Consider the following 19,986-nt stretch of genomic DNA (forward strand, 5'->3'; position numbering starts at 1 on the left):
CTCAACAGGGTGGCCACAGCTGAATGCGGGAGTGAATTTAATATTAACACGATGTAAATCTGAATTTAAAGACCTGCACATATTTCTCGCACGTGTATGAATGACATTTAGTTTTCTATTACCACAACTGAAATATACGTGAATGTGATTTGAAGCAAATGAACTATTGTATTTAACTGCTGTTTCGATATTTTTTATACGAGAAAGAAGATTGCCAATGAGACGACTCTTCACAAAAAATAACAACTATAAACCACCGTACGACTTTCAACAATAAGCAAAGCCCATACCGCATAGTCAGAAATAAAAGGACCCGAAATGACAAATGTAAATTAATTCAAGCGAGAAAACTAACGGCATAATTTATGAACAAAAAAATGAACGAAAACCAAATATGTAACACAGCAACAAATGACAACCACAGAACTAGAGGCTCCTGACTTTGATTGTGATGAGAAACTATTATAGAATATGAATTTCTACAAAGAAGACTATAACAGGAGACCGTTTAAACATCGTCCCTGACTGAGAGTTGAACTCATTCCTAAATATCGCCCCCATTAGTTATTAATTATTAGGTGTCGTAACATCGTTCACGACTTACTCTGTAGTCACTGCACGAAATGGATAAAACAGAAAAGCTGACAATAGTTCTTTGATTCTTTTTTTTATTATTATTTAATAATGAACATAGTTGATATTAACTATTAACCATTTTAAAGAACATTTTACTCCTAAAAACAACCATAATAACCCTATTTCTCGAATCACACATAAGCTTAAAGAACTTGCCATGGAATTGGTTTTTGTCTCGGTAGATAAGTTTATAAGTCAGATTATTATTGTTCGTCGTAAATTTTAAATTGATATTCTGCAAAACGAAATCATGAATTCACCGACATTCCAACTGAAAAATTGAGAATGTTTTCATTTTCTGAAAATGACATTGGTAACAAACATAAACTTTAAGATGCCAGATACAATAAAAGATTTAATTATGTACTGGCTTCCAAAGCTGCACAAAACACCTTACAAATATCTAATTAAGCGGATATTTAAAATGCGAATATATCTTCAAACTTTAAGGTCATTATTTAGTAACAAATCTTTCCTAGATAACATTTTTGTTCGCCATAGAGATTCCATACATTTTCAAATTATCGAAATTCCGATGGGAACTAACTGTGCACCACTTATTGCGGACCTGTTCTGTATTGTTATAAGTAGCAATTCATTATTAAAATCAAGAAAAAACCATCGAAACAACATCTGGTACAAACATTGAATGAGGCTCGAGAGTACAAAAAATTCAGACAAGATTTTAACATTTTATTTTTTTTCATTGCAAATTTTATTTATTACACTATTAGTTGTTACTTTATAATAGGGTACAAAAAATAACCAAAAAAATCATTCATTTTGGCCCCAGATGACTTTTAAAATGTTTATATCATTGAAAAAGCTCCAAATTATCTCCCTTGATAAAAAATGCCATATTTTTGCATTAAAATTGAAATATCTTTTTTTAACTCATCGGTGACCTATATTTTTTATTGTTTTAAATAGGCTGTACTTAAACTAAGCTATTGTAAAATTTAGCGATTACTGTAATTTAGTTCTTTTTTTATTTCGATATTACCTTTTTTCTCCTATTAGTTCAACAGAACAAAAGTACCTTAACAAAAATATATGCTTCTTTCGAAGGCGATTGTGAGCTTAAATGAACGGTGATCCAATATTTTTATTATATTTTTCTATTAGGTACAAGATAGATTTTATTTATAGAAAAAATAGCGAAATTCTATACTAGAAAAAAAAAATGATTCATACCCGTGAGCCCCCTCAATAACAATTTTATATATTTGGATGATGAATTGGCTCACAGTATAAACACTTAAGAAGTTTATACTACTGAACTAATTTAAATAAAGCTAATAGTAACAATGAACACTGTCCTTTCCTTGATCTTGATATCTTTATCTTAAACTGACAGCTTGTTATCCAAATTTACGATGGAAGAGATGATTTATTATTTCCAATTGTTATTTATTCATTTTTTGATAGTCGGCGTGGCTATCTTGTTGGCGTGGCTATCTTGTTGAGAAGCACTTTTTCGTTTGAAATTTTTGGACAGAAAGTGGATCAAAACGGGAACTATGCAATTCTAGATATAAAAATTTTCAATCATAGAATGACAATAGCAGTGGTATATGGACCCAATGAGGACAAACCAGTTTTTTATGAAATACTCCAAAGAGATATTGAAAATTTTGGTAATACTTCAGTAATAGTGGGGGGTGATTGGAATTTACCACAAAATTATGATATGGATACTTTAAACTATTTGCATAAAAATAATCCTAAAGCTCAAAAAAAGGTTAATGAAATGATGTCAGAAATAGATCTGGTTGATGTTTATAGGGAATTATACCCAGAAAAAAAGAGGGTTTCCTGGAGAGGACCTAACAAGAAGCAGGCAAGACTGGACTACTTCCTTGTCTCATCTGATTTTCAACCACTGATAACCTCGTGTGATATTGGTGTTGCATATAGGTCTGATCACTCACCCATATCTCTGTCCATTCAATTTAATACAAATGAAAAAGGCAAAGGGACGTGGAAATTTAACAATGCTTTATTATACGACAAAGAATTTATTACTAATACTAAAACTCGTATTGCTGATTGTATTGATCAATATAAAATAGTTGATTCTAAAAATAGGGAAGAAATAGAATTTTCCATTTCCGACCAACTGTTTTGGGAAACTCTAAAACTGATGATACGAGGAAAACAATTTCTTATTCATCTTTTAAAAAGAAAGAACGCAGTAGGAAAGAACAAGAACTAGAAAGTCAATTGAACAATTTGAACAATAATGAAAATATCAATGATAAAAGGGAAGAAATTACACGTATTGAACTTCAGTTAAGGTCGTTCAGAGAATCTAGAATAAAAGGGGCAATAATGAGAGCAAAAGCTAAATGGCAAATTGAAGGGGAGAGAAGTACAAAATATTTCTGTAATCTAGAGAAAAGAAATTATATTGACAAAGTAATACAAAAATTAACTTTAGATAATGGTGAATTTATCACTGATCAAGCAAAAATTCGTGCGGAACAAAAGTTATATTATGAGAATCTATATTCATCTAAGAAAACACTTATAAATAATACACACCGAGCTAATTTCTTTTCTCTTGAAAACCCATTTATCAAAATTCTCTCTGATGAACAAAATATTAATTTAGAGGGGGGACTAAAAAGATCAGAAATTCATAATGCATTACAAAATATGAAAAATGGAAAATCTCCTGGTCTGGATGGTTTTACAACTGAGTTTTATAAAAAAAAAAAATTGGCACGACATTAATCCTTTCCTACTGCGTTCTTTCAAAGAAGCATTTCAAGAAGGTAAATTATCAATTTCACAAACACAAGGTGTTATCACCTGTCTACCCAAAGATGGTAAACCAAAACATTTTCTAAAAAATTGGCGACCTATTTCACTACTTAATGTAGACTATAAAAGAGGGACGAAAGATACCAAAGGGACAGTCAAACTCATAAATCTAAAACAAACTGACAACGCCATGGCTAAAAATAAAAAAGACAAACAGAAAAACAATAGTACACACGACACAACATAGAAAACTAAAGAATAAACAACACGAATCCACCAAAAACTAGGGGTGATCTCAGGTGCTCCGGAAAGGTAAGCAGATCCTGCTCACATAGTATCAACATGTATTGCAAATAGAATTAAAAAAGTCCTTGATCACCTGATTAGTGAAACTCAAACTGGCTTTATGAAAGGCAGATATATTGGTGAGTGTACAAGACTTATATATGACCTCTTGAAAAAAGTAGATGACGAAGATATTCCTGGCTTGCTTGTCTTGTTGGACTTTGAAAAAGCCTTCGACTCTCTTGAGTGGAACTTTATATGTGAAACCTTGAAATTTCTAGGTTTTGGGGACACAATAGTGAAATGGTTCACAACCCTTTACTACAATTCAAAAAGCTGCATTCAAAATAATGGCTATCTATCTGATTTTTTTGTAATAGAGAGGGGGGTACGACAAGGGGATCCATTGTCTCCCTATCTTTTTATTTTATGTTTGGAACTGCTTAGTGCATCAATAAAATATGACAACAACATTAATGGTATAAAGATTAAAAATTCTGAATTTTTTATATGGATTGGGGCAAAAAGGGGCTGTGGTGAGGAGCTAAACACAAATAAAACAATAATATGGAACCATTCAGGAAATTTCAAACTCCTAGGCATTCAATATTGTTTGTCAAAAGCTGATATATGTGTTGATAATTATTTAGAAAAAATTCAAAAAGTAAAAAATCTTTTAAGTGACTGGTCATTCAGAAATATTACTATATATGGGAAAATTGTAGTTGTGAAAACTCTCGCCCTACCAATTCTAATTCAATGTTTTACTGTTTTACCAGATCCATCCCCAGATATATTAAAGCAGATACAATCTATGCTATACAGATTTGTGTGGGATGGTAAAGGGGACAAAATTAAAAGAAATATACTGATTTCAAATTACGAGGATGGTGGTGTAAAAATGCCACATATTGAATCATTTATAAAATCACTTAAGTTATCCTGGGTTAAAAAAGTTTTAGACCCCACAAATTATTCCTCATGGAAGGTTCTATTGGCAGATCACCTTGAAATTAATGGTGGTGAAAATATGTGGCATTTATCAAAATCAGCACTCAATGAAATTGAAAAAAGAATTTAACCCTTTTTGGCAAAATGTAATTTCATCATGGGCCTAATTGTGTGAACCTCTGACCACAGCCCCAAGTGATATCTTGTCTCAACCATTGTTTTTAAATGAAAATATTATGATTGATGGAAAAACAGCTTTTTATAAAAATTGGATACAGAATAATGTATTTTTCATAAATGATCTCATGAAGGAAAATGGAGAATTTTACAATTATGATGAATTTATTAGAAATTATAATATAAAAACAACTTTCTTAGATTTCTATGGACTAATCTTGGCGCTGCCAAAGGAATGGAAGAATGTTATTCATTCTCAAGTATTTATCAAACTAAATACTGTCAGTCACAAAATTGTTACCGCCATAAAAACAGTTGATAAAGTATCAAAACATTTGTATAAATTTTTTCTAGATAAAATAAAGGAAACCCCATCACGCATACAAGAGAAATGGAAAATGAAATTGGGAATAGATATTGTGGCCGAAGAATGGAATTATTTTTTTAGTCTTCCTTTAATTATAACTGAAGATCCCACATTAAGGGCATTTCAATACAGATTACTCCATAGAATTCTAGGAACACATACTTTACTTATGAAGTGTAAATATAGTGAAACAGAACTGTGCACTTTTTGTACCGAAACTAAAGAAACATACATACACCTCTTTTTTGAATGTAGTTATGTTCGAACATTCTGGCTTAATTTTTTTCAAAAGTTAGAAGATGTATGTAATGTAAGCTTTCTCCCAACCTTATCAAGTATAATCTTGGGTGTTAAACATCATCTATTTAAAGATATTCTTAATACATGTATTCTGATATTGAAGAGATATGTTTATTTATGTAGAGTTAGATTTACAGTCCCATCTGTTGCTGAAGCAATTGAATGGCTAAACTATTATTATAGGGTTGACATGGTCTTAATGAACTTGTGCTCTACCAGTAAAGCAATAAGATTAAAAGAAAAATGGTCAAGCATTGATAATATTATTAAGAAATAGAGCTCAATGCAGATGTACTCTGTATTCTGTTACTGACTTTGTATTTTATAATTTGTAACAAGTATTATATATGTTTAGGATTTATAGCAGAATAATTTGTTTGTGCATCTTTATTTGTAGATGAGATTTGAAAATAATATGAAAATAATAAAAATATATATTACAAAAAAAAAAATTTTATAGTCACGTTCCCTTGACACCATCTTATGCATGTTGTTTATATACCTAAACTTGTACTATTCGCTCGTGTATGTAACAACATATTTGATTTTAACGAAAAAAATCTCCGAGTACAGGACATTTGAAGAAAAAATGAAGAGTTGAACTTGACTTTGTAGCTAGACAAGCCTCGCATCTTTATGGCATTGTTAAATCTACCAGCAAAATGACAACATTACATGACAGCAATACAGTACACATAAATGCAAGAAAATTCAGGACATAGACATACACTAATAAACTATATAATACCAGGATTAAAATTTTATATTTACAAAAAAACTCATTAGTGACGCTCGAATCAAAAAATGTGTTAAAGGCCAAATAAAGTACGAAGTTGAAGAGCATTGAAAACCGAACATTCCTAAAAGTTATCCCAAATACAGCTAAGTTAATCTATTCCTGAGGTAGAAAACAGTACATTTCGACTTGCTAACTATAAATAACAACGAACACGTAAAACAACATAGAACAGCACTACAGAACCAAGAACTGTCCGTCACATGACTGTATGAACGCCACAAAAGTAACGTTTCATGCAAAATTTTTTAAATTGGATATAAATCAAGATCAGTTTGTTATTATGTTGTTTGATGTATTTTATAACAATAACAAGAATATAAATATAGAATTGTGCAAGTAACTAGATAATTGTATTATGTCGGTATTTCTTTTAAATCAAACTGTAAAACAAATAAATCGTGTACATGTAATTGCTTTTTAACTAAATAAAGGCAACAGTAGAATACCGCTGTTCAAAACTCATCAATCTATGGACAAAAAACAAAATCGGGGTAACAAACTAAAACTGAGGGAAACGCATTAAATATTAGAGGAGAACAACGACACAACATTAAAATGTAACACACACAGCAACGGAGTAAGCATTAGACAAAATCCGATGAGAATAACCAATATAACATCAAAACCAAATACTTGAATTTGGGATAGAAAAGTACCGTGACACGTCTTTTAGTAATAAGAATTCACACTCAAATATAGGAGAAAACAAACGACACAACGGAAACACAACGTAAAAATGTTATACACACAGAAACGAACTGTATAAATCGTATAAATGACTGGCTGAATAATTATCTTTAATTTAACATACGAATAGAACATAAAATAGAACAAAACTACAATAAGTCATTTAACAATATCCGATCAGAGTTACGAAAACAACATCACAACTAAATACATGAATGTAGGATTAAATGATGGAATTCACATACTTTTATAGCTAGCTTAAACCTCCCACTTGTATGACAGTTGCATGAAATATTATAAACCACCAGTTATTGCATTGATTGTAACTATTATAATGTAATCATTTCCTAGCCTCTTAAATTACGACTTCAGTATCATAGTTTTACCCTACGGGTTCTACTTGTGAAGGGAAATGAAGACGTGCCCTTCAGTATCAGGTTTATCTCAGACACAGATTACCTTAGCCGTATTTGTCACATCTTTTTGGAATTTTGGATCCTCAATGCTCTTCAACTTTGTACTTGTTGGGCTTTATAAATATTTTGATATAAGCGTCACTGATGAGTCTTAAGCTTGTGTAGACGAAACGAGCGTCTGACGTACTAAATTATAATCATTGTACCTTTTCGGATTTTGTTTCTTAAAATGTTTACAGTTTTTATCATTATTTTTTTCAAACGATAAATAACTTTGTTTGACGTTAACATTTGTTAGAGATACATAAAGTTCGAGTACCTTATCCTGGCCTCATTAACTAGTATATAGCATATCAGTGGTAAGTTTAGTACTTGTTAATGCACAATATATATCATAATTTGGCTATCAAAATTATGCAACTGATTAATATAAAGTATTATAAATTTCTTTTGCAAACAAGCTATGGAAGTTTTCACATTTGCCGTCTTTATCTATTAGTGTTTCGTAAAGTTTTAGAAATTCCTTTTTAAAATTTGCAAATACATTCTGTTTAGTTTACTTACATTCTAGTTTAGCTCCCTCTACATATGAAACATTTGTATTCCTTTAATATCACTGTCTTATCTTTGTTGTAGATGTCCCTTTCAATAATTGAGATCCTTCTAAATTCTGCACAGAATTCATCTTATGATGGAACATACACGGATTCGAGGTAAGTAGTTTTAAACCGATGTCTCATAATTCATCTTATGATGCAATATTCTTATGATTTAAAATACTTAGAATCAGGAACGGATAGGTTGGTGTGGGAAAACCTTTAAATATTTCTATCGGTAGTTGAAAGTTTGGGTTGTCATTCAAACGTTTTAACAACATAGGGTTTAGGTGTTCTACAAACACTGGAAGGAATAAGACATTAGGTATCGTCCAAGGTAAATGGAATAGTCCAGTACACAGTATCAATAAGATATAAGGTATCGTCCAAGGTAAATGGAATAGTCCAGTACACAGTATCAATATGATGCACTGTCTAAAAAAGGTTTCTTTATTGATGGTCAACTCGTAAATCAGAAGAAAAGGTAATTATTTAATTAATTAGTTTAATAGAATCACAGCACGAATATATCTGTGTATCAAAATATGGTTACAGGAAGTAGTTGGTATATAATTTGAGACTTGGAAAAATTGGTGAATTGTTACAGCGCATAGGCGACCGTAGTATATAGTGCACACGTAAAACATGATTCAGAGAATGTACTGAACTGATCGCTGCACGACACTTACTGGCTGTGCAAAGTCAGGAATACGTCTTCAAATTGATAGCGGGAGGCAAAGGCACAATCGACAAGTACACGATAAATATTAAAGAAATAGTGGATCTTCCAATATTCAGGTTAAAGCTCACCAGTAACTTCATCGAGTACGTGACAAATAAGTCCATTGAATCAGTCCAGCACATTTGACTCTCTTTGAATAAAATCCCATTTAAAATGTAAGTGTTGTCAATTTAGAATTCTCACCCTAATCTTCATACAAAAATGAACGTTACAAGTTAATGCCAGAACTGCAGCTTTTTTTTCAGACTTGTAAAACCCATCGGTGTCTGAGCCAAAAATAAATGAATTAAAGTAATGTCATCGGAAAGTATGTGTTCTCACCATCTTGTTTCTGTTAATTGTATCCATGTATTTATATTTACCATACTTCAAATTTATCGAGAAAGTGTATACTTTTTAAGGTGTGAACTTTCAACAACAAACACCTTTGTATCTGCCTTTTTGATTTTTACTATTAAAACTTATTTATTTGCGTATTTGTTAGATTTATTTGTATAGTTGTTTGAATGTGGTGATTTTTATTTGTCTTTATTAATATTACTTTTACTGTTAAGTCTGTTTTTTTGAGATATCCTTTTTGACGTAACTCTGTGCTTATGTATCCCATCATACTTTGAACGACAAAATTATTTTATGATGTGACTCTGTACCTATGTATCTTGTCATACTTTGAATGACCAAATTATTTTATTTATTAATAGTACTTTTTCCGTTAACCCACTTTTTTGTGATATACATTTGACGTGACTCTGTACTTAGGTATCCCGTCATACTTTGAACCACACTATTAATTTATTTATCATAACTTTATACTGTTTAGTCAGTTTTTGTTATATCTATTTTGCGTGACTGTATTTATGCATCCCGTCATACTTTGAACGACAAAATTATTTCATGTCTACCTGTGCGAATTTCAAACGCGCAATTTTACACCAGTACTCATAACCCTCCTTCCTTGATGGGTGCATTTTACATAGACAAATAAATCGTATAATATAATCAAAATGAGGATGTCAATTTGATGTATGCCTCTTTGTGCTTCTTCGTCACATTTGTTAGTTTATAGTGATTAAGATGATAACACAATGTTGACTTCTGTACCCCTATTTTTGACATTTTAACTATTATGTCTGTTTGTTTTGTTCACGCATCGGTGACAATATAATGGAATGTGATACGACTGTCATACAAGTGAGAGGTTTAGCTAGCTATAAAACCAGGTTCAATCCACCATTTTCTACATTTGAAAATGCATGTACTAAGTCAGGAATATGACAGTTCTTGTCCATTCGTTCTTGATGCGTTTTGTTATTTGATTTAGCCATGTGATTATGGACTTTCCGAATGGATTTTCCTCTGAGTTCAGTATTTTTGTGATTTTACTTTTTATTGTCGAAATCCGGATCAATCCACCATTTTCTACATTTGAAAATGCCTGTACTAAGTCAGGAATATGACAGTTCTTGTCCATTCGTTGTTGATGCGTTTTGTTATTTGATTTTGCCATGTGATTATGGACTCTCCGAATTGATTTTCCTCTGAGTTCAATATTTTTGTGATGTTTATACCGTTTAAGCTGCTGGATCCCAGTTATTGTCATATTAACTTATTATGTATATTAGGATTGCTCATTCTATTTTTTTCATTAACACAGATAAATATATGTGCTTTTTTATGTTTCTTAATCATATTTAAGGTTTGTATGAGATGTATTTGTTATATAATGAAATATTATTTACACTTAATTACCAATCTGAACACATTTTACATTGTAATGTTGTGTTTCTGTTGTGTAGTAGTTAGATTATTTTGATAACTATTGATAAAGGTTTTGAAAACTATTGATAAAGATTTTGAAAACTATTGATAAAGATTTTGATCACTTATAATAGACTTTCCTCTTTATGAGTTTTCGTCGGGGTTCATTGTTTATATTTAATTGTTTCTATGTATATGTTGCCTGTCGTTTGTTTTTTGTTGCACTTGTTCTGTTGTTTCGTGTTTTCCTCTTATAGTTGATGTGTTTACCTCAGTTTTAGTTTGTAGCCCGGGTTTGTTTTTTTCTCAATCGATTTATGAATTTGGAACAGCGGTATACTAGAGTTGCCTTCATTTATTTCATTTACAGTACTGGTTGTGCAGCGTATGATGACCTTAGTTCTGATTCAGAGTATTTATTTTATCAGTTAATGGTAATACCATCGGTAAGTACAGCGTACAATGACCTCCGTTGTAATTCAGTGTATTTATTTTATAAGTTAATAGTTATACCATCGGTAAGTACAGCGTACGATGACCTTAGTTCTAATGTTCTAATTGAGAGTATTTATTTTATCAGAGATGAATTGGCATTGTTCTCTTATAATTGATAAGTTATTCATATATGAGAAAACCTACTTTATTTTCATAGTTTCTTTGAAATATTTTGACAGTCAACATGTAAACAAAAACACAGTATTCTCGACTTATGTTATGATATCTAATAAATCTGACTATGAACAGACAAACGTGAATCGCAAATAACAACATCTTCTGCTTAACCTGCATCACCCCGTGTGATCATACCTGCATCATACGCTTTTCAAGTGTTAGCCAATAACTATGACAAACAATGAATCATATAAGTGTAGAAAGTTATCAAGTTGTATGGAATGGATTTTGATTTTAAAATCTCCATTCAACATAATCATATACGGTTAATACAATTACACAGGAGACATTTATCACAAAATCTGTACCTGTTGATTGCAGGGAACATTTTGAACTTTGACTGCGATGTGACTTTTCTTTACCCGAATCTTTGATGACAGTGAATTGACTTTTATCATGTCAAGCGAAAGATGCAATCTTTTCTTTCAATATTGGAAATTTTTGTCAATCATTTTCTTATATCAAATAGTTTCCATTGCATAAACTTGGCATTCCAATCATTTTTGAATGACTGAGACTGATGTTAAAATATATCTTCAGGTGTTAGAGTTCATACTCTTGTCCTTCATGATTACAAGACGAACGAAATGGTTAGACAAATGTTGGTCAAGACCTGGTATATTGTAGTAAGTATATGGTAGACAAATTTTGGTCCAGACAAGGTATACTGTAGTAAGTATATGGTAGACAAATGTTGGTCCAGACGAGGTATACTGTAGTAGTTTATTAGTTAGATAAGTATTGGTCAAAACAGGGTTTACTATAGCAAGTAACATGTTGAGACAAATGATGGTCAAGCCCTGATTAATATGAAAATAAAAAAGATGTGATATGATTGCCAATTAGACAACTCTCCACAAGAGACAAATAACACAGACGTTAAAAAATCACCAAACGGCCTTTAACCATGAGTAAACCTCATACCACAAAGGCACAGATAGGACGTTGAAGGATATTTAAAACATCCCTACTACAAAACAGACATACATGTACTCGCAGTTACTGACAGCTACATGTAGTTCAAAGCCAATAATAACAAATACAAAAATCATGAAACAAGGACTTAAGTATCAATCCACACACATCCACCATCCAATGGATTTAGTGTAAAGGCGTCATTAACGGTCAGAAAGAAAAACACATGACCTTGTGCAATACCAGAATACAGGTATTGACAGATTGTAGAATGTTTTGTATATGATAATAATATTAATTTGGTTTTGATCAACTGATAACAAAATCAATATGTATACAAACAAAATTAATATTATAAGATAGAATTACATTGTTCAATTGTTAACCTTCATGAAGAAGTTTTTTTCAGAAGATAGATTAGTTTACCCGGATCGTTTCTAAATTTCAGGGCTCGGTAAACAGCATCTTTATAAAAACAAGGACGAGCTCCCCGATTGAAATACGTTTTCTTCAGACACACATCTGCTGTTAAAACGAACGTTGCAAAAGATGTTTGCACTATTTTGAAGGAAAAAAAAATCTTACCCAATATTTTTAATATATCATGCTTTTTCTTCAATAAAATGTCCTGCTACATCTTGTTGTTATGTTCTGTGAAATTTTATTTCTTTTCCATTTCAGCCCAATGGATATATACGAAATGAAGAACAGAATATCTTTTATCGCTGCATTTGGTGCTATTTCCTTTCTGTTCTATGAAGTTATATTGAACAGTAGATATATATTCCCTTTTACTGGACATTTGGGTGTCCGATGTAAGTTTCATAAATCAATGTATCTTCATTTATATATAATACAACACAAAAATAAAACAAAAAAGGTAAGAGTACATAAACACATATATCTCTATTCAATAAACATTTCGGATTACAGTTATCCTTCATGAGTTTGAAGGGAAAATTTCTTATGATTTTCTGTTGCTTTTATTTAGGACGAGGCTCTGTATGTATAAATTCTAAACGAAACACCACATCAAGCCGATGTTGTTAGCACTTGATGTTTTTTTAATATCTCGTCTGGTATATCAATGTTCATTTAGGATACGTGGTACCGAAAAGATCAAACCATTTTTTTCTTAAAACGCCCTACCAATCAGGATAGAAACATCGAAAGTGGTTATATTTAAAACTGTCTTTGTCCTTGAGGGAATGTGGTATTGATGGCAGATCTTTAATTATGTGTACCAAATGTATGCCTGTAATTCTTTGTAACTAGTTACTGATCAAAACTGAGAGATAGATGACACCAAAGGGATATCAAAACTGAGAGATAGATGACACCAACGGTATATCAAAACTGAGAGATAGATGACACCAAAGGGATATCAAAACTGAGATATAGATGACACCAAAGGGATATCAAAACTGAGAGATAGATGACACCAAAGGGATATCAAAACTGGAGATAGGTGACACAAAAGGGATATCAAAACTGAGAGACAGATGACACCAAAGGGATATCAAAACTGAGAGATAGATGACACCAAAGGGATATCAAAACTGAGAGATAGATGACACCAAAGGGATATCAAAACTGAGAGATAGATGACACCAAAGGGATATCAAAACTGAGAGATAGGTGATACCAAAGGGATATCAAAACTGAGAGATAGATGACACCAAAGGGATATCAAAACTCAAAGGTCAATGTCGCGTTGTTGGAATATACATAACAAATAAACAAGTTCCCAATTTGAAAGCTGAAATCATCTCTTTTGTCGTTAAAATTGGTTATCAATGGACCTTTTTTGTCATTTTTTTTACGCAACTTACGATATGAGAAAGATTTAACTGTATCTGTTGTGTACTTTATTTCAAGTCCAGTAAAATAATGCGTTGGAAATGCCAGTTATTGAAGACCGTATGTTGACATTTAAAACTGCAGCGTATGTGTGTACTTTTGTATTTGTGTGCGTATTAGTCGTTGGAACCTTTGTCATATAGTATACTCAAAATAAGTGCACGGGTATTTGATATTTTGTGTTTAATGTTTATTAACATTCGTGTATTAATTATTATCGCTCTTTTACGATGCCTGTACCAAGTCATGAATATAACAGTTGTTGTCCATTCGTTTGATGTGATTTGTTATATGATTTTGCCATGTGATTAGGGACTTTTCGATTGAATTTTCCTCAGAGTTCAGTTTTTTAGTGATTTTACTTTTTACGAAATTTTCCTTTGATCTTGCTGACTGATAATTTTCTTTCTTAGCGAAGTCGAATGATATGAAAGTTATCTCTAGAAAATAAGGACACACGTGCCCGTTATCATGAAGTTAACAACGTCGTCATACTTAAAATAGCAATAAACAGATTATCATTGGTCATCTTAACTCGATTGCCTTTCTCGCTTTCGCCGTATCGGCTCATGCGAGAAAATCAATCTCGTTGAGAAGATGAACGATAATGTATAATTATAATATTGTCAAACAATTAATCCATAAAAAATATTATTGTATAACATTTTTTTTTTTGTATTTTAGTTTTTGTGATATTATTCTCAGTAGTGTGCTATGGGTTCATCTATTTCCCAATATTTGCGGCATTAACCTTGAAATCCCCGATTGGATACGCCGTTGGATCATTACATGTTTGGGTGTTTACATATAAAGCTTATGATGATACATTTGGATGTGCTTCCAAAATAGACAGTGTAAGTATGAAGTGGTATTGTTCAAAGCAAACGGAAAGAAATTATAACTGTTTTGTTCAATGATGAAATGAAATGAATTTGTGATAGAAATAGACATAGCAATCTTATTTTGATTCGGCATAGCATAAAACACAATGCATGGTGAGTTTGTCGCAAAGTGTATACAAAAAAAAAACGAATCATGCACAAATAAACCATGCAATTTGATAAAGCCAAACAACAACTTTTCAAATTAGACTTTATAATTTTTTGTTGACCGTTGTTTTATGTCTATTTCTCAACTTTATTCCTATATTAATTATTGCATCTAATATTCATAGCAGTAGGATATTCCTGGATATGACCCTTGCATCTAGGTGTAACATTGGATTTGTATAACAGGTGATCTACGCAAAGCATTACATTCTTACTGTTTGCACACATGATCTCGCTCTGTTAGAAGCGTATGACAGTCCGATCACTTTTCACTGCTGTGTTTGTATGATTCATAAGATTATATTTAACTTTGATATACCACTGTACCATAGGTTTTGTGTTCAGCAACAAATAACACACCAAAATTCGGGATTATAATATGTAATACTGTATGCATACCATGTTGCAAACTAATTGTTAGGTTTGAAGGAAGACAGTTTACCACACGCGAATTTTTTATCTTATTCCTTGTAATAATACGAAACTCTTATGCAAATTCAAAAAGGTGAAGTTCATAAAAAGGGACTTGATCAAACGCTATCAATCAACAGAAATATTGAAAAACAACCATCATATTTCTGATATATTTATGACTTGGCACAGACATTCTACGACAAAAAAGTTGGTTAAGCCTAATTTGATAACTTGTTAAAACACCCACTTGTATTACAGGATATGGTTCCCTTCTATTGACAAATTTGGTGAGAAACTAAAACAGACGTGTTTTTCTCTTCGTCTCATTGGATATCATACTACATCTCCTTATTTTTTAAATTAATAGGTTAATGTAACAATAATTGTGATCCAATAGCCTAAACTGTCACGGTAAACATACGTCATAGATTTACACACTAAACTGACTAAATGACAAGTGGGACCTACCAATTTGACGGTATCTGACTAGACATCAGATGATCGATGATAGTTGCATGACATCAAGTTCTAGGGATGGGCAACTAACAAGAGACGACGGTTGTGGTTGTATATAATCAAATGGCCTAAATGCTTATTACACAGTGACAAAAAACTACAATTATCGGTCTCATGATAATTTTAATTTAATTTAAAAAATTATCGCTTTTTCAGTTGGACCAGGTTTTGGTTGTGTTAAGAGACTGGCCTAAACTTCTTGCAATATCATATTTAGCAATCGCAATGCCTGTTCGATTTTTAATTTCTGTGAAATTGTTCCCTCACATACCAATGATAAATCCCAGAGAAAATACAGTTGGACCTATGAAAGATGAATTGGAGAAAATTCGATGTTCATTTCAAGGAAGACATATTCGTAAAATATTAGATCCACCTGTTGAAACTGTTGAAGAAGATAAGTAAGTTCTTGTTTGTGTCGAGTATGTCTTTATTATTACACATGATCGATTTGAGTATAGGAAACAATTTATTGACATATTTAATTAGTCACGCTGGGTAAAGAATCGGTACCAATATGGTATATAACAGAAATGTCTTATGCTATAAAAATAGATACACTATCTAAAATTGTGGCATTAATGAAAAAGACATGGGATTGAACACAAATGAGACAGCAAATCCAACGAAGCAAGCTTTAAGGTAGACTGCCAAATTACATAGTCAGTATACATGTATGGTTGTCCAATCGTCTTAATCTAGATCAGTTGTTAATAAATCTAACAGAGACTATCAATTTAAATATTAAAGCAATACAAAAGCAATGCTTTTCACGAAACACTTGTCCTTGTTATTGCTATAAGTTGATATATAGTCAACGGCAGGGAGAAATCCCAACAAAAGATTATTACAATCAAGAAAACTGATTTAATAACTAGTATATAGAGAACATTTTGTTTAAGAGTTATTGATGGCTGCAGAGGGAAGATGTTAATTTGCTGTGAAGATCTCCTGAAGCCATGGATATACAGAAATAATCCGGGTAAGCAAGCTTGAAAATGTGAGTTTTATAATTACATTTAGGTAAACATTCAATCCGTCAAAGTCTATTGAATTTAAATACATCAAATTAAAAGCAATGTCTTGTCCTGTCTTGTCCTATCTCGAATCAGTCAAAGTCTGTTGAATTTATATATATATATATATATATATATATACAACTCGTCTAAACATCAACCCAACAATGTTAGATCTGTAAATTTGCTTTCGCAAATTATGCTACTGTGATATCGTGACACCAAATCGCCTGCACTGCAGCCGTCCCGCTAGACCACACGACCACCTGGGCTCTCTAAAAAAAGAGCTTTCGCTGGCCGTGTGTTACCTTTCCACGTCAGTTTTAATCTAGCGGCGTACTGCAGTACATGATATATAAGGCATGAAGATGTTATTGTTACAGATCAGCTAAATTATCTATAGTAAAGGATCCTACAAATTAATGTAAGATACAGTCACAGAAAATAATTATATTTATAAGTACGTCTGAGTCAGTGACAACCCTACAACAGATGTATCCATCGGATCGCCATCCATGATTGTGATACATGGCTGTGTACATAATGTATATACAACTCGTCTAAACATCAACCCAACAATGTTAGATCTGTAAATTTGCTTTCGCAAATTTTTAGTTCTTCCCTCGCCGGGATTAGAACCCATGCTACTGTGATATCGTGAAACCAAATCGCCTGCACTGCAGCCGTCCCGCTAGACCACACGACCACTGGGCTCTCTAAAAAAAGAGCTTTCGCTGGCCGTGTGTTACCTTTCCACGTCAGTTTTAATCTAGCGGCGTACTGCAGTACATGATATATAAGGCATGAAGATGTTATTGTTACAGATCAGCTAAATTATCTATAGTAAAGGATCCTACAAATTAATGTAAGATACAGTCACAGAAAATAATTATATTTATAAGTACGTTTGAGTCAGTGACAACCCTACAACAGATGTATCCATGCGAAAGCAAATTTACAGATCTAACATTGTTGGGTTGATGTTTAGACGAGTTGTATATACATTATGTACACAGCCATGTATCACCATCATTGATGGCGATCCGATGGATACATCTGTTGTAGGGTTGTCACTGACTCAGACGTACTTATATATATATATATATATATATATATATATATATATATATCAGTCTAAAGATTTGCACAACGGTACTGATATAAGGTGTTATTAAACGAAAATGTTGTTATAAAATCGTGTTGACAAATATTTCGGCTCAACAAATGGCCTTCTTCTTGTGTCACAAGTTTTAACAATACTGATACATAATGTATAAGGTGTGAAAATAGATCAGGTGATAATACAGGTAAGTTTTGGTCGATTGATTTTAATCCTGAATATCATAATTTAAACAAAACACTATAAATCAATATACGTGACTGTGTATATTAACAATAAAAATAAGTGAAAACAAAACTTTTAGTATTTCTTATTGATGCCGTTTGGGTGATGTACATTAAGTTCCTTTATCCAAAAGCTTTCCCGAACCTGTCGCTGTGCATCACTCCAGTGAATGTTCTGTTCAATCACTAGAATTTTCATGCGGTTAAAGTCATCAAGTTTGTGATCTGACTGTCTGAAGTGCTGAGAGACTGGAAGAAGTGGCTTCTTAGATATATCACTCCTATGGCCATTGAGGCGTTTGTGGAAAGGCTGCTTTGATTCACCAACATATTGGAGGCCACAAACCGAACATTCTAGTATGTAAATAACATTCATACTTTTGCAGGTAACATTGCAAAATATCTTATAGTTATTTTCGGTTGCCTTACTGTGAAATGTTGACGAATGCTGCATCTGTAAACAGCATTTGCAGCGTTTTTCTCCACACGAACGACATTCTCCAGAAGTACTTCTATTATCAGACACTTCAGCCCGCACTAGTAGGTTCCGTAGACTACTAGGTTGCCTAAAAGCTATCATTGGAGGCTCAGGGAAAATCTTGGACAGTTTGGAATTCTTTTCAACTGATTTCCAATGCTGAGCCGAAATATTTGTCAACACGATTTTATAACAACATTTTCGTTTAATAACACCTTATATCAGTACCGTTGTGCAAATCTTTAGACTGATATAATTTTTTCCTTATCTGCATAGTATCGCCTATTCTAGACGATCCGGTACATAGTAAATTTGCTGGTTGGTCCTTTTTATAGACTTTTATATTATTTTCCCCCTGAATGACCTGTATCATGTTACTCACATAATCCCAGCAAATTTAAGTTTTTAGCTCTTATATCATGAACATCAATGATTATTTTAAAGAACTTAGAGCTATTAAACAAAAACAAATTAGAACTGAACACCATTTATCTAATTTGATTAACTACGAGTTTAATGAACGTATTCCTAACGGACTACAAATCAAGATCAAGCCACAAGCACCTGGCTCTTTATCCAAAACACTACTTCGCAGATGGGACCAAACCCTCTTCCATTGTTCAAAGCGGTTAGTGGTCCTCCTCAAACAACACTGCGAAGGACATCTCAAAACTCTCACTGGCGAGTTTAACACCATTTTGAATAGCTGCAAAAGAGATCTAACATCTGACAATTGTGATGCTATCAACACTCGTCTCAAGGATATAACTACTATACAATCCAACAACTTAAGTGAAAGACAAAAACGAAAATTCTGCAGGGATGGCATAGAATACACACACCCTTCCTTACCATCAGAGAGAAAGACTAAACGAATTAGACGCTTTAAACGTAGACCTCAAAAGACTGATTCACCCTCCAACATTGTGGTCAATCTTTCTCAACACCAATTAACGGACTCGGAAAAATCTCTTCTCTCTAGAGGACTTAACTTCTGTCCTCTACCTGCTCCTGTCAATGACACCAAATTGTCGGAAGACCTTGACAATTTTGCCAGAAGTCTACGTATTAAGGAATATTTCGCGTCGAAGGAGGATAACATAATAAGCGCGGATGGGGACTCAGAAATTTCAGAAGAAGAGAACAACTACAAATTTATTAAAAAGAGTTCTTGGATCCCTAGACCGAGCAAAAATGCTACCTTGGAATCTTTTATTGATAACTTTAAGTCGGACATTATTA

At 32.5% G+C, this 19,986-nt stretch overlaps 1 protein-coding gene across 1 annotated transcript in view; it reads left to right on the plus strand.

Annotated features, from left to right (window-relative positions):
- The window catches only part of LOC139518113 (receptor for retinol uptake stra6-like), a 32,739-nt gene that overhangs the window by 1,047 nt on the left and 11,706 nt on the right, over positions 1–19,986 (plus strand). The window contains exons 2-8 of the mRNA XM_071309782.1: positions 8,021–8,097; positions 10,851–10,926; positions 11,693–11,778; positions 12,749–12,882; positions 14,612–14,781; positions 16,063–16,307; positions 16,809–16,888. Of these exons, the coding sequence (XP_071165883.1) occupies positions 8,021–8,097; positions 10,851–10,926; positions 11,693–11,778; positions 12,749–12,882; positions 14,612–14,781; positions 16,063–16,307; positions 16,809–16,888 (868 nt within the window). The remainder of the gene's footprint in view (positions 1–8,020; positions 8,098–10,850; positions 10,927–11,692; positions 11,779–12,748; positions 12,883–14,611; positions 14,782–16,062; positions 16,308–16,808; positions 16,889–19,986) is intronic.

The sequence above is a fragment of the Mytilus edulis genome, chromosome 3 (assembly GCF_963676685.1).
Source record: "Mytilus edulis chromosome 3, xbMytEdul2.2, whole genome shotgun sequence".
In the NCBI taxonomy this organism is placed as follows: Eukaryota; Metazoa; Mollusca; class Bivalvia; order Mytilida; family Mytilidae; genus Mytilus; species Mytilus edulis.